Below are 26230 nucleotides of genomic sequence, written 5' to 3'. Positions count from 1 at the left end.
AATAAGCATAAACAGAAATGTTCATATTTTCATTTTGTTAACATTTGTTTAGGAAAATACTGTCTTTCTTCCTGCAGGATAGTTTTAGAGCTGTTTTTTCAACTCATGACCCTATGAGGCATGTTATCAATGTTAGGTCAAATCAATGGAAAACGCTGTTGCAACAGTCTGGTTAATTGTTCAGACATTTACAGCAAATGCGAGTTTTGTGTGTATTTCTAGATAACTGCTTTGATCCTCTAGCTTTGTAAGTTTTAAAATATACTAGGAAACCGCTACATGAACAGTTAACTCAGAAACTTAGCAGAAGAGACTAATGAGAGTTTTTAACCTGGGAGTCCACTGTTTGCTTCACCAAATCACACTGTTTCTCATACATCCAGTTTTTCCTTTTTATATTAGAATTTGGCATTTGGATCAGTTAAGTCCAAAGGTTCAGTCAACATCCCCAGCTCCCAATTGCTCAACGTACTTGCTATGCAGTTTCTGGCTGCTGGTAACTACTTGCTATCTCAAAGCCCCAACCAGAGATGAAGCAAGAGTATCTCCATTTATCACTTGGGTTTTCTTTTTTTTAATACTTTAAGTTCTGGGGTACAAGTGCAGAATGTGCAGGTTTGTTACATAGGTATACATGTGCCATGGTGGTTTGCTGCACCAATCAACATGTCATCTACATTAGTATTTCTCCTAATGCTATCTCTCCCCTAGCCCCCCAACCCCTGACAGGCTATGTTGTTCCCCTCCCTGTGTCCATGTGTTCTCACTGTTCAACTCCCACTAATGAGTGAGAACATGCAGTGTTTGGTTTTCTGTTCTTGTGTTAGTTTGCTGAGAATGATGGTTTCCAGCTTCATACATGTCCCTGCAGAGGATATGAACTCATCCTTTTTTATGGCTGTATAGTATTCCATGGTGTATATGATAACTTGGGTTTCTATTAGGATTTTTGTATTAAAAATATCAGTGGAACTCCTTTACCCTCAAATTTTACTTATTTATGCAATGTACTAAAGCTGTTGGGATTTCCCACCCTATATAGAGAGGAAATAGAATATCAAATTATTAATTTTTAGATTTAATCTCTCCTCTTTGAGTCCAGCTTTTGTATATTATCTTTTTTCTCATGATAAAAATAACATGTCAAACATGAAAAATTTAGAAAATGAAAATGCCTTTAAAGATGTAAATAACAATTCAGTTAACTAACTTAATTCTAGATTACAATTCACTTAGTTTTTTTCAATTCCTACTATAAATTATAATTTTTTTTTTTTTTTTTTGAGACGGAGTTTCGCTCTTGTTACCCAGGCTGGAGTGCAATGGCGCGATCTCGGCTCACCGCAACCTCCGCCTCCTGGGTTCAGGCAATTCTCCTGCCTCAGCCTCCTGAGTAGCTGGGATTACAGGCACGTGCCACCATGCCCAGCTAATTTTTTGTATTTTTAGTAGAGACGGGGTTTCATCATGTTGACCAGGATGGTCTCGATCTCTTGACCTCGTGATCCACCCGCCTCGGCCTCCCAAAGTGCTGGGATTACAGGCTTGAGCCACCGCGCCCGGCCTTATAAATTATAATTTTTAGCTGTCTGGTTATTAAAATTCTGATAATTCTTCCTCTTACACTGGAGGTTTTATATAAAATGACTGTAAGTTTTCTTAACTACAATATCATGGTAACCCAAGTTTTACTATTATTCTTATTTGCAAAGGAGTTTTCTCCACCATAAAAGACAGTGGTCAATTTCTTACATTTTAATCAACTTGCTGACATTCAGTTGAACTTTAAGTAAGAATCTGTAAAATACAGATTAATAAACTGAATTTCATCATTTAAAAAAATTAAAAATAATTTCAATGTGTATCAAGTTGGTTTAAGTAGTAAATGGAGAATTCTCTAATTATTTCTTTTTTTTTTACTGACATGTTTATTCTACAAAATAATAATTATTTATTTCTAAAGTAAATTATTTCCTAGTAAGTGGATTCAGACAAAAGGAAAAAGGAAAAATAATTATTTTAAAAACTTAAATAAAATACATCAAATTAAGCAAAATTAAATTACATATTAAAATACGAACAAATCATTTAGCAAGTACTGATATTTTATACTACTTCTCATTCCTGAACAAAAAATGTAAACACTGGTTACCCCTCATTTAGAGGTAAGATTCTGACAAGTTCAGTGACTTACCCTAAAACATTTAATTACTGTTAACATTTAATTAACATTTGATGGGGCCGGTATATTTACCCTCTGAATCTCAGGATTTGGCATCAACAATGGTTTTACCCCAAAACAATGTCAAATGACCATGTATCAAATGACCCATGGTAAACAAAAAGTGAGGTTTCTCCTAGCTTTAAGTAGAAAAATGATCCTACTTGAAAAACAGCCCAAAAGTTCATAATTTCAACATCAAAATTAGGCCAAAAGTTACCAGTATCCCCCATAAAATTATCTTTCCAGAGAGACTCATCGAGAAATGACATGATTTTCATTTTTACCAGTCTCAATTTATCCATCAGTTAAAAGTAAATAAAAATGTAGTACTTCAGTTATTGCTTTAAAAAAAAATCTCCTTGCAGTTGTGTAATAGATGCCAATAGATGTCTGTGGCTACCATTTTATAGTTTTGGGTTTGCAAGGTCAATTTTTCCAAGCTGTACATTTATAATTTAATTACCAGGGTACAGTAGAGAAGAATATGCTCTGGGCAATCCACACTACCATGAGTAAAGGAAGATATGTGTAGCTTGCCTTTGAATGCATGCATTCTTTTCTATCAAAAATGGAATGCATTAAAATGAAGCATTACCCTTTGGTTTCACACAGATCAAGTCCAAGACCTGTCCCTTCATGGCTGTAGGAAAAGGAGCATGTTACTTAGGTTCTCTAAGGTGTTTACCTCCCATCTGCAATGCGAAAAAGAATAATAATACCTACCTTGTGGCATTTTTGTGAGAATTTAATGGGAACAAATATAAAAGGCTTAACACAATGAATGACATTATATATTAAGCAAATAACAAACGTGGCCTTTTGTGATCATGATAATGACGATGACAATAAGATGACCATGACAATAATGAAGCCTACACTATCGGAAATATTGAGTCAGATTTTAAGACATGTATTTAGGTAAAATCAACTTTCTTTTTCCCTGATTCAGCTATTTCATGTATTTTTAAAATTATTTATTTGTGGCCATTTTTCATATCTGAACAGAAGTGAAAATAGTTTAAATTATATCCAGTGCTCCAGTATCCTTTGGTGATAGGGAAAGGGGACTCTAGGGCAATCTGGCACCAAAGATTCTTCCAGGCTATTTCTTTTATGACTTTTAATCTTTTTTCCCCCTAATAAAAAAGACTATTATCTAGGTGGTAACAACTTGTTAAGGTAAATTATTGAATTTGCCTGTCCTCTGTCCCTGTGTGGATGCAAAGCATTTCACAATAGTCTAAACTACTAAACACCCCTTAACTGTTTTTCTACTCTGTAGGCCTGGGGCTCGCCAGCTCTAAATCACTCTGTTTCCCTTAAGTTTAAGTAGCTAGTAGTTTCCTCATACTCATTTCATATTGCTGCTGGAATGAATTACCCCTAATTTAGTGGTTTAAAACAACACAAATATGTTTTCTTATAGTTTTGGAGGCCAAAACTCCAAAATCAGTTTTAGTTAGCTAAAGTCAAACTGTCACTAAGGCTGGTTCCTTCTGGAGGCTCTGAGGGAAGAATGCATTCCTTGCCCCTTTCCAGCTTGTAATGACAAACCATAGCTCTCTGGCTTGTGGGCCCTGCCTCTATCTTTGAAGCACAACCTTCTAATCTTAACTTCTGCCATCACATCACCTTCTCCTCTTCTGCCTTACACTTATAAGGACACTTGTGATTACATCATTGGATTCACTCAAATAATTCAAGATAATCTCTCCATCTCAAGATTCTTAATCACACTGACAAAATCTCATTTGCTGTGTGAGGTAACATTTACAGAGTCTGGGGATTATACTGTAGGCTACTGGGGACATTATTTAGCCTATCACATGGCTGTTACACAGTCACTGCAGTATGGGACTTTATAGTTTCATGTTCCAGAAAAAAAAAAAAAAATCTGTTTGGTGTTAAAGATGCTTGCATAGAAAAAGCCCACCTATCAAAGTTTGAAGCATTGAAACAGAATATAACAAGGGTGTTTACATTTCTTTTGCCACAAACATTTTCATACCTGTCTACTCAGACATTTATTGGCCTTATCATTATCTGCTTGTGTACCTCACTTTCCCATTAATTAGGAATAAAAGTAACAGATATCTGCAAATGTTGGCAGTTTTCATCTGATTAATTTTGAAAGTGTTTTTGTTGCTAGCTCTATTGTCTTTTACCTTGGTGACTATTAATTTATAAATTTTGGAGATATGTTGGCATACAATGTTAAAATAAAGATAATTATAATTTTCTATGAAAAGGCTTAAAAGTATGTTTTAAATTACTTCCAAATAATTTATATAAAAGGAAATTTAACTTTGAAAGTCCCTTTTCTAGATCAATTAAAAACCTGTACCATTTAAAGAATAAAAAAGTTATAGGTTACAACTACAGAATTGAATTTAGCTATCACCAGACAATTATTCTTTAAAATAATCAACTTGGGCCAGGCGCAGTGGCTCGCACCTGTAATCCCAGCACTTTGGGAGGCTGAGGCGGGTGGATCATGAGGTCAAGAGATCAAGACCATCCTGGACAACATGGTGAAACCCCCGTCTCTACTAAAAATACAAAAATTTGCTGGGCATGGTGGCACATGTCTGTAGTCCCAGCTACTTGGGAGGCTGATGCAGGAAAATTGCTTGAACCCAGGAGGCAGAGGTTGCAATGAGCCAAGATCACGCCACTGCCCTCCAGCCTGGGTGACAGAATGAGACTCCGTCTCAAAAAAGAAAAAAAACAACCAACTTGTAGTTGTTTGAAAAACTGTCAGAAGTGTTATCTTAAGCTAGTCAACACCATGATTGAATCATCTCTGTCAAAATGTACAGATCGGGCTTGAGCCTGGGAGGTCAAGGCTGCAATGAAGCATGATCGTGTCTTTGCACTCCAGCTGAGTGACCGAGCAAGACCCTGTCTCAAAATAAAGATCAACCTAGGTTGATACAACCTAGTTCTCTTATCAGAAATATTGCTTAGTATTAATACTTTAGTCCATAATGATGAGTCATATTAGCAATCTTGGTTCAAAATTCCCCAACCAGCTTTTATAGCACAATTAAAATAATTGCTCTTAAGTTAAAAAAATCTCAACATGCTCTGAAAGCAAATAGCTTTAGCAAGTTTTGATGCTGAATTTATAATCTTTGCTCTTTTAAAATTTCAGAATCAAAGCCATGTTAGTAGCAAACATTCTTTCATTAGTTGGAGCTCTCTTGATGGGGTTTTCAAAATTGGGACCATCTCATATACTTATAATTGCTGGAAGAAGCATATCAGGACTATATTGTGGTAAGTCATAAACATACACACACACACACACACACATTCTCTCTCTCTCTCTCTCTCTCTCTCTTTCCCTCCCCCCTTCTCTCCCCTTTGTCTGAAAGTAACTCTGCAGGCAGATGTGGTAACATTCAGGGATATTTTTGAGTCTAGGGTGACATCACAGAGGGAAAGGCAATAGCATAAATTTGAAATCCTGAGTCAGGGGAATTTGGGACCAGTGAGTAGGAATTAGGATGCTGTCAAGGTTCTTGTCCATGGCAATGACATCATTTCTAGTAGTATGATCACAAACAAATTATTTAACTCTGATTCTTCATTTATTAAATGAAGTGGATAATAAATCTGCATTATAGGGTGATTGTGAGAACACGTGTAAAATGTTCCACATAGAATCTGACTTATAGTAAGCTACCAGTAAATGCTAGCTGTTGTCATTACTGCTGTGATACAGAAGACAGTGGGAGATGGTATACCAAGACCCTTAATTCTGCCCTTATGGATTACCTGACTGCTCTGTCTCCATCTCTTCTATCTGCCAAGACCTTAGCCCTCTGAACCCATCTCCTAAACCACATTTCCCAGCCCTGTATGATTCTAGACATGACCGAATGAAGCATTAAAGCGGTGGTGTCCATGGGGAGACGGAATCACACAGAAGCAGCTCGTATTTACAAGTTCAGAATAAAGGAAGGAGGCTCCTCCTATGAAGTTTATATCTGAATAGTGGGAGTCGCTAGTTCTTAGAGACAGCTTCTCAAACACTCAGAGGCAAATAGCAGACATCTGAAGGAAAGGAGAATCATTCAATTCAATAGCAGACAAACTATGAACAAAAGAAGAATCATTCAATCTCTAAACTTCATGGGAGGAACCTCCTTCCTTTATCCTGAACTTTTAAATACCAGCTGCTTCTGTCTGATTCCCTCTCCCTATGGACACCAGCACTTTAATGCTTCACTCGGTCATGTCTAGAATGGTACAGGGCTAGGGAATGTGGTTTACTAAAGGGAGAATCACTCGATCTCTAAAACAAATGCCTAAATCTTCAACTTCTGCCAGTGAAGCTCTGATTTTGATGGTGCTAGGTTGAGATTTAACCCACTTTCACAAATTGTAGTTGCTTTTCAAGGCATTTCTATCCATGGGGATGGAGAAGGAGGGCTGAGGACATAGGATTTGTATATAAAAGAATTTTTAACACTTTCACCTACAGAAAAACTTTAATTCCATGTATCTTCAATGACCAGTTGAAGTAAAAGTGTGAAATGCCAAGTTAACAGCCTAATTAAACATCTTTTTATTATTTTCAACATTAATACAAATAATGAAGGCCAGTGTAGCTTTATCAAGGTAAAGAGTCAACCCCAAATGTGGAAAGAGCTTTGGATTCAGAGCAAATCAATTCTGGCACTGTCTTTGCATGGCCTTAAATATCAAATCTGAGCCTGAGCTTCTTCTCCCATAAAATGCAGATAATAACACTATGAATGAAGTCCCAGTTATGATTATTCTTCTTTCTTTTCTCTCCATTTAAAAAAATACAATGTGAAAAAAATTATAAAATGTTTTTGGTAAAATTAAAAATAAATACTACAAACATATTGTAAAACAACCTATACCTAGCATAGTCAACTAACTTGTACTCCCCAACCATCTTCTAAAATTATGTTTGGCCCTATTCTGAATGTTAAAGTTCCTAAAAATTATAGGAAATATAATTTGACTTCAGGTTCATGTGACTTCAGACCTGTGAGCTTATGTACATTATTCTGTTCTTAAGGTATAGTATTAGGTACTACAGAAAGTTAATACAACCTAGTATAGGGCCAAATAAATGATTTTTGTCTTATTCAAGATCAACAGGCTACACATAAAAAGGCACCTGTAAAATTCAGCTGAAATATAGATGCCATATCACATATATAAATGTTCATTTGTGAAATAAGAACAATTTGAAGCATTAAAAAATGTATTTTGGAAACAATTGTCAAAGCATCTTTTACACAAAGATCATCCATTTCAATTTGAAGGGCAGGTAGTTTCTAAGAAGAAGCCTCTGCAAATCCTATTTTTAAATCTTTAAGAAAATGCCATGGCCGGGCACGGTGGCTCATGCCTGTAATCCCAGCACTTTGGGAGGCCGAGGCGGGTGGATCATGAGGTCAAGAGATCGAGACCATCCTGGTCAACATGGTGAAACCCCGTCTCTACTAAAAATACAAAAATTAGCTGGGCATGGTGGCGCATGCCTGTAATCCCAGCTACTCAGGAGGCTGAGGCAGGAGAATTGCCTGAACCCAGGAGGCGGAGGTTGTGGTGAGCCAAGATCGTGCCATTGCACTCCAGCCTGGGTAACAAGAGCGAAACTCCGTCTCAAAAAAAAAAAAAACAAAAAAGAAAAGAAAAAGAAAATGCCAGATATTTAATTCAGACTTACCTATTGATAGTCTCTGAACTTTTTATGCAATCAGCAAATGGCTGGTCATTCCACCATTTCCAACATCACGGATTACATGTGCATTTAAGAAAGCTTCAGAAGGCAGAATGACCTAGTGTTTATAAATGTTTTGTATTCGTTTAAGTACCAAAAGTCTTTCATCATACACATTTTATATTTTCTGAAGCCCAATATTTGAATAGAATAAAGAAGCTGAGTTTCTCTGGTTTCTAACAGGGGAAGAATCCTTAAGATCCTTAACCTCTTCTACCTCTTTGCACCTCCCCTCACCCCTCATCACCACCTTAACAGTGATCTTGAAGACCCTCTACATTGTGGAAATTCATATAGGGCATGTAGTTCTCACACTAATGCTCTGTTGCTTGTGATCTTTGGCAAGTTGTTTCTCACCTCTATCAAGAGGCTGGTGGAGATATGTTCTGATTTCCTTTAATCCCATGAGCCCTGATTAAGAATATTATTAAAACATTCTTCAGTTTCTTTTCTGAAGTCAACCTAAGGTGTTATGATATAAACTAAAAATTAACATGAATTTTAATTAAATGAGACAATGTAATGAAGAACTGCAAAATACATGACTAAGCATTTCTTTCTATTCATATTTCCAACTACAACTGCATTTGGGGTCATATCAAATACCTCTTGCACAAAGTACGTCCATACCTAGGAACAAGGGCTCATCCTTACAATGAACTCAGGAAGGGGCTTTCATTCAAGACATATACTGAACTTAAACCAAATTGTCATTATTGAGATGGTCCTGGCTACACTTTAACTTTTATGTTCATGTTTCATGCAGGGCTAATTTCAGGCCTGGTTCCTATGTATATTGGTGAAATTGCTCCAACCAGTCTGAGGGGCGCACTTGGCACTTTGCATCAGCTGGCCATTGTCACAGGCATTCTTGTTAGTCAGGTAAAAACTCCCCATCCTTATCCCCTGCCGCACTCATCTCCTTCATCCTCTACTGTACCACTACTTCTATTGCATCCCCTACTGTACCTCCTCCACTTCATCCATATTCTCCCTCCCTGATCGTCCACTCTCACTGTAGAGAAAAAGCCAATTCACAGAGAGAAAAGCCAATTCTACCAGTGGTAGCAGAGGTGGTATACAGACACAGACTTTTTAGTTGAAAGGTAAATGATTATCAATCCTCACTTTTCCCCCTTGGAATTGTTGCTGGGATAGCACCGGGGGTGACCTGGCAAACCAGGTCTTAACTTCGGAGCTATTCTAGTGTTAAACTATTCCATGTAGATTTCAAGAAATAGAAAACTTCAAGTGTTTGCTTGTCTGGGTTTCCCTTGTTTTTAGCATCTTACTTGGGAATCTGATATGTAAGTGATTGCCACAGGAGCATCTGATCAGCTGGGTCTGTCCTTCCCTTCTACCTCATGGTGTCAGAGGGAGTCTGGGACCCCATTCCTATGACAATCCAGAGGGTCGTCTACGAACTATTCCCATAGGAATCACCAAGATAGCTCTTATCACAGTAATTGTTCTATCTATGAAAACCCTTTCTACTTAAGTTCTGGGTAATATAAGAAAGGAAATATCAAGCAAAGGTTCAAAGTTGTGGCCGATTTTAACACAGTATTATTCTATCTTGTTGCCTGGAGAATACAGCTATGTGTTGCTTTAGGTATCAAATAGGTATTTTTGTTTAAGCTTGGTTGATTCTCATCCTGACTGTTCAATTGTAGTTAATGAAGACAAACCTAGGGGAATTTCTTATATAACAAATAGTTCCTCATTTAGTTAAGGTGACACAATAGTAAGTTTCTGTCTTATGCTTACCTGAACCAAAGTTGTCAGAGGCTACTATTAAATAGCCAAAGTACTTTTTCAACAAATTGGTGGAAAAGGTAGAGCCAAAGTATTGTGTGGTTGATATGCTTCCTCCTTGCATTTTCAGATTGTTGGTCTAGAATTTATCCTGGGCAATCACGACCTGTGGCATATCCTGCTTGGCCTGTCTGCTGTGCGAGCCGTCCTTCAGTCTCTGCTACTCTTTTTCTGTCCAGAAAGCCCCAGATACCTTTACATCAAGTTAGATGAGGAAGTCAAAGCAAAGAAAAGTAAGTCTGTGGATGGTTTTTCTTTCTTCCTGTTGTTTTGGCATTATCAGCTAACGTAAAACAGTGTGTATATATATCATGTAAAACAGTGCCTTCCACGTGAAGCTGGTGATTAAATGTAAGAAGAGTGTGCAAAACCACGTTATATGACTGGTGCGTGTCATTTTGCACCTGTAGGCCTTCACTTAAGCCCAAGCCAGAAGTCCACATACAGGGCACTAGACTCAACCAGAGGTTTCTAAAAGATCTCTCCAGCATTATGCTTCTTACATAATGAAGATCATAGTTTTATTTCTCTTAAGATGAGGCCAAATGTTCTGCTTTTCTTTTAGATCAAAGAGCAGGATTCAATTTAACAAAAAGAATTTCCAACACCCATGCTATTAAGTAAGAAAAAGGGGCATGCAGAAATGTAGCTCTTCCATTAACATAAAAATAAACTTATTTTTCTTTTGACCTGAGTTGTTTCAACCTGATCATTTTCCGGGACAGGCTTGAAAAGACTCAGAGGATATGATGATGTCACCAAAGACATTAATGAAATGAGAAAAGAAAGAGAAGAGGCATCAAGAGAGCAGAAAGTCTCTATAATTCAGCTTTTCACCAATTCTAACTACCGACAGCCTATTCTAGTGGCACTGATGCTGCACGTGGCTCAGCAATTTTCTGGAATCAATGGGGTAAGTTTAAGAATGCCCACTAACTCTTAAGAGCACAGTAAACTAAGATAGGAAAGGCAAGGGGGTACAAGTTTAAATAGCTAAATGACATTTTAAGGTATTGGCATCATGTGTCTTGCTACAACAAACATATATTGAGTGAGCATTAATTTTCATTTTGCTTCAAAAGTTTTTTTGTTTTCTTTCCTCTTTTTTTTTTTTTTTTTNTTTTTTTTTTTTTTTTTTGAGATGGAGTTTTGCTCTTGTTGCCCAGGCTGGAGTTCAATGGCGTAATATCGACTCGCCACAACCTCAGTCTCCCAGATTCAAGTGATTCTCCTGCCTCAGCCTCCAGAGTATCTGAGCTTACAAGCATGTGCCACCATGCCTGGCTAATTTTGTATTTTTGGTAGAGACAGGGTTTCTCCGTATCAGTCAGGCTGGTCTCAAACTCCCGACGTCATGTCGTAAAGTGCTGGGATTACAGGTATGGGCCACCGTGCACGGCCACTTCAGAAGTTTTCTAAAATTACTTCATGATCTTTTAAAATGTCAACAGTCAATGGTACTACATCTCTATTAAGGTGAAGGCAAAAAGCAAAAATCATAATAAAAACAAGAAGGGAAAAGGAGAGTAATTATATAACACACCCCCCAAAATTGCAAGGAACTTCTAGAGTTGAACATTGAATTTAGGATTTCTGATAGCCCAAGCCAAATGGAGTGCGTGATTCCCTTTATCTATTTAAATGAAGTATACCAGATAGCCAGGTGCAAAGAGCAGTTTCCTACCATCCAAGAAACTTGCACTCCATTTGGGGAGATAGCACACAAAATAAATAATAGAGTAAGCTGGCATGATACTGATGACTAAGAATACTAGACAATACATGATTGAAAAACACACTGAGCATTAAACTAGCTAGCTTTTAGATCTCACATTGAAACCTCTGCATCATGCAGACTAAGTTGGTTCTGCTGGCAATTAACTACTAGAGGAAAAAAATAAGCATTTGTTAAGAAACTAGATAAAGAAAACAACTTCTCCCCTGTTGTTGCTGTTAAAAATGTAAATTGGACATTTGCTCTAGTGAGCCAATGCCGAATCCACATGGGACACTTTGGGGCTAATAGAGATGGGTAGACACTTGGGGGAGGCAAAGAAAGTAATTTCCATCCACTGAAACAAAATAAGATCTGAACCTCACTCCACAAACTCCACTGTGGTCCCCATCCTCCTTTAAGAGGTCCTTGATGTTTATTTTTATGAATATTCTGTATAACTCTGAGGCTCAGAGACCAAAATCACATCCCATATCTCAGCTCTGTCTGTATATCCAATGGCACAAAACTTAACTTCTCTGAACCTTACTGTTTCAGTTTCCATCCCAGTGCTTACTTAATAAAGAGGAATCAAGGAAATGTTGAACCTAAGGCTGTTGGGATAGTGTGAAGCGTGCTGTAAGCTTCTCTGCACTGAACATAGTCGGCACAGTCCTCTACCTCAGGCCTGTCTTCAGAAAGAGGCACCAGCAATGGGACATGTTAGGTGGGGAAGGAATGACAAAGGATGATGGATAACAGAATGACCTACAAGGCTATTATAAATATATAAACATAACTAAATTTTAAAAGGCTACTAGATTGTGAACAACGTTTATCCATATCTACTGAGACTAGTGAAATTTTTTGGATTACATGCAATGGCAACTAGAATTCTTATACATGCTGGTGAGACTGTAAAATTGTCATAAGCTCTTTCAAAAACTGTTTGCCAACAGTTTTTGTTTGGCAATATCTATCAAAGTTGAGCATATGCCTACACCATGGTCCAGCAATTCTATTCCTAGTTATAAATACATACATATTCCACCAAAAAGACTGTACTAGAATGTTCCTAGCAGCACTATTCATAATCAGTATTCATAATCAATAGCTAAAAGACATTTTAAAATGTTGGCATCATGTGTCTTGCTACAACACACATGTATTGAGTGAGCATTAACTTTTGTTTTGCTTCAAAAGTTTTCTAAAATTACAATTTTTAAAAATGTCAACAGTCAGTGGCACTATATGTCTATTTAATATTAAGCTGAAGACAAATGGCAAAAATCATAATAAATGAAAGGAGGGAAAAAGAATAATTATACCACCCCCCATCACCAACACCACAAAAAAACTAAGTTGCAAGTGGCTTCTAGAATTGAGTATTGAATTTAGGATTTCTGACAGCCTAACGGATAGTAAATTATTCATTTAGGAATGGCAGCTACCTAAATACTCATCAATAGTAGAATAGTAGTAATCATGGTATATTAATACAATGAAATACTGCATGGTAATGATAATATGCACAACGCATAATAAGGATGATTCTCACAAAGGTGATGTTGAATAAAGAAGCCAAGCACAAAATGATATATATTATTTGTTTCCGTTTACATGAAGTACAAAAGTGGGCAAAATTTATCTATGATGTCAGAAATTGGAAGAGTAGTTTCCTTTGGATAAATGATACAGGGACATGTAAGAAGTTTCCAGAGGGCTGGAAATTATTTATCTCTTGAGCTGGGTGCTAGTTACACAAGTATGTTCAGTTTGTGAAAATTAATTGAGCTGCATATTTCTGTGTACTTTTCTATATATAGTATACTTTAACAAAACGTTTCAAGTTATTTTTTAAAAAAATAAAGAAAATGCAGTAGCAAAGTTTTCAGCTAAATATAAAGAGGACATTTAAGGAATCAGAAGCTTTAAACACTAAAGGAAGACTGAGGGTTATATTCCTTGGAAGGAGAAAATCTGTAGGAAGTTCTGGGGAGCATGGTGTCATAGAAACAACTAGAAATAATCTAAAATATTTCTTGCTTTAAACACATCAGTACCAGACTTTTTGATTAAGATTAAGGCTAAACTGTTTTTACTTTGCAGATTTTTTACTACTCAACCAGCATTTTTCAGACGGCTGGTATCAGCAAACCTGTTTATGCAACCATTGGAGTTGGTGCTGTAAACATGGTTTTCACTGCTGTCTCTGTAAGTCAATGCCCTAGATAAATACTCCACTTGTTCCTTGGTCCAGAAATTGGGGGGTGGGGAGATCTAAAGGCAATCAATGGCTTATTGTTCACATGATCTATGTAAACCCAAGTGAGTCATGAGAAGAGTCCTGTTTGAATAAGCCAACCACTGCACTGAGATTAGGCATAACTCAGAAGGTGAATCACTGGTTCTCTGCACTGCTGGGATGCCATTTAGTCAGTCATTTGTGAATTAATAATTCACGTGGGTGCACAGGGAACTTCTTCCTTGTGCAGATTCCTAGGTTCCTTCTTTTCTTGGTACATAAACCCCTTAGGATTAGCTGACAGGTTGTCATTTTTATTGATATTGGATCGTCTACTTAGATTCCTCTTTTTACGTAGTTGAAATTATTTTATCACGTATCTTGGGGGAAACATATAAGAATAAATAAATAAGGCCCTTTCTAACAGACATTTAAGGCTTTAAATAAAGTTAAACAGATTCAGCAAATGGTATTAAGCCATTGGGCAGAGCTTCCAAGTAGTTCACAAGGTTGTGGCTTCTGGTGACGCACGAGAGTCTGTTTGACATTATAAGGGAAGTGACATAGTAACTAGAAATGTTATTGTTTTCTTCCAACAAAAAAAAAGAGGTCATATACTCTTTTTAAAACCCAATGACTTTTTATAAGAAGTGAATCGATATCCTGACAACAGGAATATTTAACATAATAATCTAAGAAGTAAACAACAACAAAGACAAAAACTCCCCAACTAATGTAATTCACTGTAGACTGGGAGTCATTGAGCTTATTTTTGTCTTTGTTCAACAAGATAAAAATATCAAAAAGTTTATTCTTTTCCATTTTGGTCACAATACTATACTCAATATAATTTAGTCACTGGTTTTCATTCTCTGCACATGAACTCTTAACTATTACCTCTGGGTGATCAATAAATTACAGCCTGGCTACCCAGATCAAAAGGCAGGTTTGTCCAGACCACATTAAACAGTGCTGGACCTTGGAAAGAGCAGGAAAAACAGATAATAATGAAATGGCAATGGTTCTGTAGAAATACCTTTAGAGATAAGACCCGTTCAAACCCAAAAGCAACTCTAAATCAATCAAGACCTGTTCCTGAAGTTCAATCCAAGGGACTCTTCACCCTTTTGTTGCCTGGAATATTTTTTATAAATCATTCAGCATATTTTTATAATATAGAGATTATTATTAAAACATTTTGTGTATAATAGGATTTTCTATGTAAAGCATCAAGTTGTCAAGATTAGGTACCCTAAATTCTGAAAAAATCTTAAGAGAAAACCTCTGTAAAATTTCTTTTTTTGCACCCTGCTCCCAACCCCACTAGTGTGGGAGGAATTGTTTTATTTAAGACAGTGTCCTAATTATTTTGAACATACATTTTTAGAGTTCATCCTTTGATTCTGTGAAAGTTTTTGAACAGGGAAGTGACATAATCTTTAAAAATCCGTCCTAATCATTAAACCTCCAGAACTACAGATCACATTTAAAATTTTTAATTATATTAACTTTTGAAATGTTGTTTTAAAGTTCAAAAAGTATAAAAAGGATAGGCCCTCAGTCACCCAGTTTCTCTCCCCAAAACTAACCAGTGTTACGAAATTGTGTGTGTACTTTCAAATAAAAATATGCAAATAAGAATATGCACTGAATATATTAATGTTTCACCAATTTGGAAGAACATCAATTTGTTTTTGGGAAGAGAGACTTTCCCAACTCCATACTAACTGTGTTCCACATCCTGTATTTTCTTCCATACTAATGGGCTAGTAGAAAAGGGTTTGTAATCTTTTTAAAAAAAGCGGAAAGAAATATGGAGGGATCTAGGGGGCAGAATGACACTGAAAGAGAGGCAGTGGCTACCATATTCCAACAAGGCGCCCAGGATTTGTGTGAGGCACTGCGGCAAAGATGAGGGTTCCAACTGGGCAGACATCTCCAGCCAATAACCATGTCTCACCCCTGTCACACGCATCCTGAGTGCACACCAGGCCTCAGGGACAGATGCCAATTCAATATTCAAGACATGCAGTTTCAGAGTTTATAATAAGGGACCTTATTCCCAAAGAAATGCTTGTATTTTACTGTAGCTTGACATGGTATCACCAAGCCAGTTTTGAACGTCATAATAAAATAGTTAAAATACAGAGAGAAATGTTATGAACTTGAGAAAAGTTTGTTTTTTCCAACTTCCTTCTCAATAATTAAATGTGGGCTCTTTGCTTATCATCCTATCTGAAGTGATTTAAAACTCCGATATGAGTCTGCCTCTGAGAAACAGGCTTTCACTGTAGGCGAAATGTTTCTAAGATATCTTCAGAGTCAGAGCTCACTATACTAAAGACATTGGATTGCTATTGATATTACTGATAGGCTGATGAGCTAGTCAATTTACTCGAAGGCACCAAGGTGAGAAATTATGACAGGGAGTTCCGTGGGAGAGGAAGGGAGAGTGACTCACCAGCCTTGGCAATATTCCAAGAATCAAGCAAGAGTATAAAAACTCTGATCTTGACTAATTGTAAATCTTAACATTAATGCAAAAGTCCATACAACTAAAGGAATCTATGACATATTTCCTCAGTTAAGAAAGCATTTTAACCCTTTGCTTTAAAGTCCTAACTTTTTAAATGAATAGTTCACTCCCAGCACAGTGTACAATGAAGCATACCAGAAAAATGCAGGCCTATTTTGCTACAATGATCAAATTCCATATGTTGCCTGGTGAGTGGTCATAATAGGACTTTATTAAGCAGTGAGAAAGTTGGATGAGAGTAGTTGACACCTGAACAGTTGTACTATCTCAGGTGTCAGTACTGCACAAACCCTTTTAATTATAACTTAGGATAATTATCAGAAAATAAGTTAATGTCACGTTTAAATGTGGAACCTTCACATTTTGAATGTATAAGAAATCTATTGGTAGAGACCCCAGTGATACAGCCTCTGAATATTGTACACAAAGTGATAATCCTGGAATAGTGGAAACACTCTGGTTCTATCTGTATAATTCCAGTACATTGTGGTAAGCCGCCTAATATTTCACAAATTTACCGAACAGAAGGTAGAGTCAAAGAATTGCTAATTGGAAGTCTGTGTTTGCTTTCTATCCAGGATTTCTGTGGACCTTATGTGTTTTTCCTCTTTGCCTATTCAAACCAATGTGACTAAATTAAGCAGATATTTGATCATTACCCACTGTCCACTGAAACTAGCTCTGCCATCTGGGGCTAGGGTCACTCCCCACCTCAATCTCACTCCTGTAAAAATGGAATGGTGAATTGTCTTCTACCTGTTGTATAAATTAACATGACCTCTTTGGCAGTAAAAATGATTTAAGTAAACGGTCGATATGTTGTGACTCACAAAATTGAGATAATATTCTCTAAAACTGTCCTAGGTATTCCTTGTGGAGAAGGCAGGGCGACGTTCTCTCTTTCTAATTGGAATGACTGGGATGTTTGTTTGTGCCATCTTCATGTCCGTGGGACTTGTACTGCTGGTAAGTTTGGTGCCTGCACTGAGATTTTTCATTTCCATATGATGGCACTTGGCAGCTCTGTGCTCCAGGTTAAAGTGCTTTGTATTCAAAAATATTTGAGATTGACTTATGAAATAAACCCAGAGCAACAGCATAAAATACAACGGAGATATATAAAGAAAAGATGAGCTAGCTTGTTGGATTTAAAGACTGAATATCATCATGTAAATTCTACTTGTCATCCAGGGAGGCCATGTGCCCATGGTTAGAGCATAGGCTCTGGATTCAGCACCAGCTGGGTTTTAATGCTGACTCTGCCACATGGCTGCCTGGGCAACCTTGGGCATGTACTGGACCTCTGCCAGCCTGGCATTCTCATTCACTACTTCACAGGGAGCTATACATCTTGCCTAGCAACCTTGGTATGAGTAGCAGCAAAGGTCACTGGATCCTTGCCCTGCCTCCTTCACAGAAAATCCTAATCCAGAGGATTTCCTCAGAAGAAATCTAAATCTAAAGAGTTAAGCATGATTCCGACTAGAATAATTTGTCTCAGACTAGAACAACTTGTACTTGCTTGAACATAAATACGTCAGAAAAAGATGTATGCCTGCCTCTGAACTCAGAGCCTACTCAGCTAAAGGAAGAAGCAGCCAATGATCTCAGCCCCACTATTGTTTCTGTTTTGTTCTTTCCTCAGAATAAATTATCTTGGATGAGCTATGTGAGCATGATAGCCATCTTCCTCTTTGTCAGCTTCTTTGAAATTGGGCCGGGCCCAATCCCCTGGTTCATGGTGGCTGAGTTTTTCAGTCAAGGACCCCGTTCTGCTGCTTTAGCAATAGCTGCCTTCAGCAACTGGACCTGCAATTTCCTTGTAGCTCTGTGTTTCCAGTACATTGCGGTAAGCATCCTAATATTTCACAAATTTACTGAACAGAAGATGGGGTCAAACAACTGCTAATTGGAAGTCTGTGTTTGCTTTCTCTCCAGGACTTCTGCGGACCTTATGTGTTTTTCCTTTTTGCTGGAGTGCTCCTGGCCTTTACCCTGTTTACATTTTTTAAAGTTCCAGAAACCAAAGGAAAGTCTTTTGAGGAAATTGCTGCAGAATTCCAAAAGAAGAGTGGCTCAGCCCACAGGCCAAAAGCTGCCGTAGAAATGAAATTCCTAGGAGCTACAGAGACTGTGTAAAAAAAAAAAAAAAAAAAAAAAACCTGCTTTTTGACATGAACAGCAACAGTAAGGGAACTGTCTGCTTTTAAATGACAATTCCTTGAGCATTTCATATCCACATCTTGAAGTATTTTTTTATTTTTATGAGCTCTTATCAGAAATATCATCGAATACTACCAAAAAAAGTATTTTTTTAAGTTATAGAATATATTTTTGATGGTAAGACTGTAATTAAGTAAACCAAAAAGGCTAGAATATTTCGTTACACTAAAAGGCAGGTGTTTCTAATATTCTTAGCTCTATTCTTTGTAACAAGGCTTTGAGTTACAGTTTGTTTTGCTTTTTAATTGAGCACAGCCTGGTTTTCACAGGTACTCAAACAATCATGAGTCAGACATTTTGTATATTACCTCAAACTCCTAATAAGTTTAATCAAATCTAACGTAAGAAAATTTGAAGCAGAGGATTGATCAGTTTGTTAAAAATATTTTCTGAATTATTACATCTCAAAATAAGTTGGAAAGGTAGGGTTGGAGCATTCCTGAGTGTGGGCTTCTGAAACTTCATATAAATGTTCAACCTCAGACTTTATCAAAATCCCTATTTAATTTTCCTGGAAAGACTGATTGCTTTACGGTATGTTCCTAACATAGAATAATCCCCTCCTTTGACATTTTCTTCTATGTCTTAGCTGTATACAGATTCTATCCAAACAATTCTATGGCCATTACTAACATGTATTGTACACCATCAATCTGCCTTTGCCAACATAGGCAAATTGGAAATACATAGATGATTAAACAGATTTTAGCTTACAGTCAATTTTACAATTATGGAAATACAGTTCTGATGGGTCCCAAAAGCTTAGCAGAGTGCTAACGTATCTGTAGGCTGTTTTCTCTACCAAGTGGAGCACTGATCAATCTTTATGTTTGCTTTAATGTGTACTGAAGAAAAGCACTTTTTAAAAAGTAATCTTTAAGAGTGAAAAAAATTAAACAGCCTCTGAACATTTGCCTTGTTTTCTAAAGTTGCTCACATATATGCAATGTAGCAGTCCAAACAACAAGAAATTGTTTCTTTTCAGTTTGATTCATTTTTCCTTTGGATCAATTTGGGATAAACTATTTTCACTTGGAACTTCAGGATACAGTCAAAATGAGCTTAAATAACTCAGGACATCTTTGTGCTAAACTGTGAACTCTGGACAAAAATATAGGGTCTCTGAATAGGGCAGGAACAGGACAATGGCTCCTGCGTGGCTCTTCTATGCTTCTTCAGGATGCTGATGGCCTTTGGGAAGCCCAGTGTTAACACTGGAAAAGGAGCTTAACCTTTTTCTAGGCGATATATGCGATTTAATAAAATCACTATTCCTGATCTCATTCACTAACAGAATAAAGTGGCAAAGATTCAAATTAAAAACCCCAAAGGCCACTTTTAAGTGCTTACTTACTATTTTGACTGGCCCACAAACACCAGAAATTTAGACTCTAAAGTTTTCTGTCTGAGAGAAATTTAAGTGCCTTATATTGCTTCCCTTCTACTACTTTTTCCTTACAGAGATTCATGTGAGTTGAAAAGAAACATTAAAGGGAAATAAGAAGTTGATGAAGCTTTATAGGAGGACCAAAGAACTACCTTACTATAATAAAAAAATCCTAGGTCTTTAATGGTATACATCATAATAAAAAATAAAATTGACATTAATTAATTATATTTTATCCCAGGGAAATTAGATGTGAGTTTAAACACCTAATTCTCCAGGTACTCTCTCATTTTGGTGAAAGTATTCCTATATGCTAACATCTTTACAAATGTGATTTTTCTCTTAGCTTCTTTGAAATATGAGAATTAGACTTTACAATCTGGCATTCACCTGCTACATCTAGGATTGCCCACTGTCATGACTCCCAGGAAAAAGTCCTATTTTAGCTTCCTCCTCCCTACTTTTCTCTACATGGTCAGCACCATATTGCAACTAAGATGTAATAAGACATTGCTCCTTCCCCCTACACTTTAAGGAGCTCACAGTCTAATTGGGATTTCGGGAAGGCCAGCATATTAATATTCCCATCTGTGTCTTTTGCCTTCCATGAACCTGGGTTTCTAGCCCTCTCTTGTAAAATGGGCACAGTACTATTACCTACCTCAGAGAGTTGTGAGGATTAAACACGAAGTGCTAAGCATAGTGCCTGGTACAAAGAAAGTACTCAATACATGCTACCTAGAACTAGTATTCACAGCAATACTGTTAGGATCAAGGACTACCATATATCAGATAGTTCCAAATTTTTGTTTTAAATAAAAGGAGTTTCATAAGTTCAAGATAATAGTTTCTTCAAAGAAACAATCTCACAACAATGAGGGAATGGTAAGAATCAGGAGAGCGTACTTACCTGGCAGGGGAGATATCATGATCACAAAGGTGGTTTTCCCAGAGCGAGGCTCATCCATTACGTGCCGGGTGTACTGACCTCTGCCATTTCCCCAAATGTGAGAAACCAACTGCATAATTTATAGTAGTGGGGGACTGTGTTCACACTCTCCCCTGAAAACAACAACAACAACAACAAAGAATCAGGAGAGATATTAGGCTAATTCCCAAATCCAAACCTGGTATTTCTGAGTAAGATTATAAGAGTTTTTATTGTATTTTTTTGAGTTTGCTTTTGCATAAGTTATGTTATTTTTATGGGATCTATATGTACTATTATTTCTTGGAATAATGCTAATTATAAAACAAAATTCTGCCTATCATATTTAAATGTAATTTAATAGAATTATAATCACAAGACCAAACCTTGTTGATAATCCTCAGTAATTGCGTTAAGAGGTATATCCATGTAGGCCAGCATACATGCATAAACTACTTCTTATTGCTAGCTTAATTGTTCCATATGCAACAAATATAGCAGTTAAGCAATATCTTGTGCATACAGGGTCCTAAGCAGAGGTGATGAGTCAAGTGTAAATATATATATATTTGGTTTTTTTTAAATTGCAATTGTATATTAGTGACCTGGGAGAAAACATTTATTGACAACCAGTCTGATCCATCTGCTGCTATTTTTACTGCTATTTGGTACATATTAAAAAGAACGACCATGAAAAGAAACTACTTTGAGTTAAAAGTATATATATACAATAGTTTGTTATCAATAAATATATTTCTGAATGCTTGGTGTTGCTTCATTTATATAGAAAAAAAACACATTTTAAAAATGATATGGGTTTGTTGTATATACTCATTTCTTTCTCACAGTATTTTCCCATTCTCATTTTAGAAATAAAATGTGAATGATTTTTAAGCCCAAATTTTATTCCCATCTGGCAGTTATTTGGATTAGAAGTAGAAAAACTAACCTGAAGATTAAATAAGAACAGTAGAAGAAGAATGAATGACTCCATTTGATGAAAATAATGTAATTCAGCAAATATTTAGTTGAGCTTCTTTTATGAACAAAATATTAATAAAGTTCTGTGAAACAAAGTTTAGTAAATATAGTCCCTACCCTCAGTCACTTGTATTCTCATAAAAGATCTAAGATTTGAAAACAACTAGATACAGTGCTATAAAGAGTGTAGTAAAAGCTTATATAAAGAGCTATACATAAGTGGTTTCCAAATTTTTAAGTTGACACCTTAAATTTTTTGTCAAATATTTGAAAATCTGCAAAAGATGCAATTTTTCAGAATATAGTATATATTGGCATTTTTTTAATTGTGCTGTTTATTTATTCAATGGAATTTAAAAACTATAGTAATGTGTTACTATCACCATCAAAAAACAAAAAAAGATATTATGTATAAGCGGTTCATATAGATATATGCCGCAAAGGACATGATTTCTCTTTTGTTTTTTTTTTTTTTGGCTGCATTGTATTCCATGGTGTGTAAATACATCACATTTTCTTCATCCAGTCAACTATTGATGGACACTTTGATTCCATGATTTTGCTGTTGTGAATAGGGCTGCATTAAACATATGAGCTCATGTATCTTTTACACATAATGTTTTGTTTTTTCCCTTCTAGTAGATGCCTAGTAATGGAATTGATGGGTTGAATGGTAGTTGTATTTTTAATTCTTTGAGGAATCTCCCTACTGTTTTATTAACGCAAAGATGTACTAATTTACATTCCCACTAACAGTGTATAAGCATTACTTTTACTCTGTGTCCACGCCAATATCTGTTGTTTTTTGACTTCATAATAGCCATTCTCACTGATGTGAGATGGTATCTCATTGTGGTTTTAATTTGCATTTATCTAATGATTAGTGATGTTGAGAATTTTTTGTATGTATGTTGGCTACTTGTGTGTCTTTTTTCCATTTATTTATTTTATTGCATTTTAGGTTTGGGGGTACATGTGAAGAACATGCAAGATTGTTGCATAGGTACACACATGGCAGTGTGATTTGCTGCCTTCCTCTCCATCACCTACATCTGGCATCTCTCCCCTTGCTATCTCTCCCCAACTCCCCACCTCCCACCATCCCTCCCCTATTTCCCCCCAACTGACCCCAGTGGGTAGTGCTTCCCTCCCTGTGTCCACGTGTTCTCATTGTTCAACACCCGCATATGAGTGAGAACATTCGGTGTTTGATCTTCTGCTCTTCTGTCAGTTTGCTGAGAATGATGGTTTCCAGGTTCATCCATGTCCCTACAAAGGACACAAATTCATCGTTTTTGATGGCTGCATAATATTCCATGGCTTATATGTGCCACATTTTCCCTGTCCAGTCTATCATCGATGGGCATTTGGGTTGGTTCCAGGTCTTTGCTATTGTAAACAGTGCTGCAATGAACATTCGTGTGCATGTGTCCTTATAGTAGAACAATTTGTAATCCTTTGGATATATACCCAGTAATGGTATTGCTGGGTCAAATGGAATTTCTATTTCTAGGTACTTGAGGAATCGCCATGCTGTCTTCCACAATGGTTGAATTTACACTCCCACCAACAGTGTAAAAGTGTTCCTATTTCTCCACATCCTCTCCAGCATCTGCTGTCTCCAGATTTTTTAATGATCGCCATTCTGACTGGCATGAAGTGGTATCTCAATGTACTTTTGATTTGCATTTCTCTAATGACCAGTGATGATGAGGGTTTTTTCATATGTTTGTTGGCCTCATGTATGTCTTCTTTTGTAAAGTATCTGTTCATATCCTTTGTCCACTTTTGAATGGGCTTGTTTTTTCTTGTAAATCTGTTTTAGCTCTTTGTAGATTCTGGATATGAGCCCTTTGTCAGATGGGTAGATTGCAAAAATTTTTTCCCATTCTGTTGGTTGCCGATTCACTCTAACGACTGTTTCTTTTGTTGTGCAGAAGCTGTGGAGTTTGATTAGGTCCCATTTGTCTATTTTGGCTTTTGTTGTCAATGCTTTTGGTGTTTTAGTCATGAAGTCCTTGCCTACGCATATGTCCTGAATGGTTTTCCCTCCCTTGCAGGAGGAGTGGTGTTCTTGTGTCGGGTGTTTTCATCCTTTTTGCACTGGTTTCTTCCCGTCTTTAAGTATTTATCCACCTGTCGTCTTTGTAGTTGCTGGCTTTCAGATTGGGTCTCTGAGTGGACGTTCTGTTTGTTGATGATGAGGTTATTTCTGTTTCTTAGTTTTCCTTCTAACAGTCTGGTCCCTCTGCTGGAGGTCTGCTGAGGTCCACTCCAGGCCCTGCTTGCCTGGGGATCACCTGCAGCAGCTGCAGAACAGTAAGTGTTGCTACCAGTTTTCTTCTTCTGCTATCTTTGTCCCAGAAGGATACCCACCAAGTGTCAGTCTGATCTCTCCTTTATGAGGTGGCTCTTTGGATATACAGGGGTCAGGGAGCTGCTTGAGGAGACGGTCTGTTCTTTATAGGAGCTCAAATGCTGAGCTGTGAGCTCCGTTGTTCATTCAGAGCTGCTGGGCAGGTATGTTTAGGTCTGCTGCAGCAGAACTCATAAACTGCTTTTTGTTCCCAGGTGCTCTGTCCCAAGGATTTAGGGCTTTATGAGTTTCCGTTACGCTGCTGCCTTCTTTTTTTTTCCTTCAGAGCTGCCCTGCCCAGCAAGGAGGCAGCCTAGTCACTGTCTGCCTGTAGAGACTTTGCTGAGCTGCTGTGGGCTCCGCCCAGCTGCTGAGTGAACTTCCCTGCAGTCCTGTTGATATGGGTGTAGTTAGAACTGCCTCGGCATTGGTGGCCCGCCTCTGTTATGGTGCACTAGCTCTGTAGTGGCGTGTTGCCTTGGCAACAGTGGGCTGCCTCAGCATTGGCTGACTACCTCCCTAGGGGTTGGCTGCCTCGGTAATGGCGGACGCCCCTCCCCCACAGAGCTGGACTGTCCCGGCTTCAGCTGCGCTTGCTGTGAAACTCTCAATCCAGACAGTTTCTGCTTGCTGTTCTTTTGTGGGCGTGGGACCAGCCGAGCCTGATCGCCTGGCTCCCTGCCTCAGAGCCTTTTTTTTTTTTTAAGTTGGTGTTCTAGTCGCCTGTTGAAGAGACGCCAGGAGTGCGGCGACTCACTGCGCTGGCTTAAACAGCGGCACTGAGATTTGTGGCATTTTTTTTGCCCTGGGATCTACTGTCCTCATTCCCTGTTCAGTCCCCTTTTTAAACAGATGAATGGGCGACTTCCCATGGCTCCAATCACCAGCCAAAAGGGCACCTGGACTAGTGTATTTTGTACGGAGAACTGCTGCACCGGGGCACTGACAAAGCAGCCGCGTGGGGCAAAGCAGCCCTGCGGGCCGACACAGCCACGCTGGCGACCCACAGGGTTCCTCTGCCTGTGAATTTCCTAGTCTGTGGGCAATAAAAATGCGGCGTCCACTCACCCTCTGTGCTTTCACTGGGAGCTGCAATCCTGAGCTGTTGCTAAACAGCCACCTTGGATCGATCAACAAAGCTATATATCTTGTATGTCTTCTTTTAAGCATACAAGGACGTTTGTTCATGTCCTTTGCCCACTTTTGTAATAGACTGTATAGTTTTTTTCTTGAGTTGTTTGTGTTCCTTGTAGACTCTAGATATCAGTCCTTTGACAGATCCATAGTGTGCAAATATTTTCTCCCATTCTGTAGATTGTCTATTGACTCTATTGATAATTACTTTTTGCTGTGCAGAAGCTTTTTTAGTTTAATTACACCTCATTTGTCTATTTTCGTTTTTGTTGCATTTGCTTTTGAGGCCTTAGTCATAAATACATTGCCTAGGCCAATGTCCAAAAGAATTTTTCCTAGATCTTCTTTTAGGGCTTTTATAGTTTCAAGTATTAAATTTAGGTCTTTAATCCATTTTGAGTTAATTTTTATATATAGTAAGAGTTAGGGGTCCCATTTTATTCTTCTGCATTTGGCTAGCCAATTTTCCCAGCATCATTTATTGAATAGGGTATGCTTTCACCATTGTTTATGTTTGTCAAAGATAAGTTAATTGTAGGCATATCAATTTATTTCGGGGTTCTCTAGTCTGTTCCATTGATCTATGTGTCTATTTTTGTACCAATACCATGCCACTTTAGTTACTATAAGCTTGCAGTAAAATTTGAAGTCAGATAATGTGATGTCTCTTACTTTGTTCTTCTTGCTTAGCATTGCTTGGGCCATCCAGGCTACTTTTTAGTTCCATATAAACTTCAGGATTGTTTTTCCTAATCTGTGAAGAATGATGTCATTAATTTGATAGGAATTCTGTTGGATATGTATATTGATTTGAGCAATCTGATAATTTTAATGATACTGATTTTTCCAATACATGAGCAAGAGGTGTTTTTCCATGTGTTTGTGTCATCTACTATTTGTTTTTCATCAGTGTTTTGTAT

The 26230-nt window shown here is 37.4% G+C and overlaps 1 protein-coding gene and 1 non-coding gene across 2 annotated transcripts in view; both read left to right on the top strand.

Annotated features, from left to right (window-relative positions):
- Positions 1-21602, top strand: part of SLC2A2 (solute carrier family 2 member 2) — a 34380-nt gene extending 12778 nt beyond the window's left edge. The window contains exons 4-11 of the mRNA XM_017529878.2: positions 5379-5503; positions 8758-8873; positions 9877-10039; positions 10532-10719; positions 13630-13734; positions 17166-17267; positions 17947-18150; positions 18240-21602. Coding sequence (XP_017385367.1) covers positions 5379-5503; positions 8758-8873; positions 9877-10039; positions 10532-10719; positions 13630-13734; positions 17166-17267; positions 17947-18150; positions 18240-18440 — 1204 coding nt within the window. The 3' untranslated portion in view covers positions 18441-21602. The remainder of the gene's footprint in view (positions 1-5378; positions 5504-8757; positions 8874-9876; positions 10040-10531; positions 10720-13629; positions 13735-17165; positions 17268-17946; positions 18151-18239) is intronic.
- On the top strand, positions 20814-20976 carry LOC119471453. The gene has a single exon (XR_005200504.1). It is a non-coding gene; the product is annotated as a U1 spliceosomal RNA (small nuclear RNA).
- Positions 21603-26230: the final 4628 nt, after the last annotated feature.

The sequence above is a fragment of the Cebus imitator genome, unplaced genomic scaffold (assembly GCF_001604975.1).
Source record: "Cebus imitator isolate Cc_AM_T3 unplaced genomic scaffold, Cebus_imitator-1.0 Scaffold61, whole genome shotgun sequence".
NCBI lineage: Eukaryota > Metazoa > Chordata > Mammalia > Primates > Cebidae > Cebus > Cebus imitator.
The sequence above is the reverse complement of the archived record's forward strand: the minus strand, read 5'-3'. Positions and strand labels throughout refer to the sequence as shown.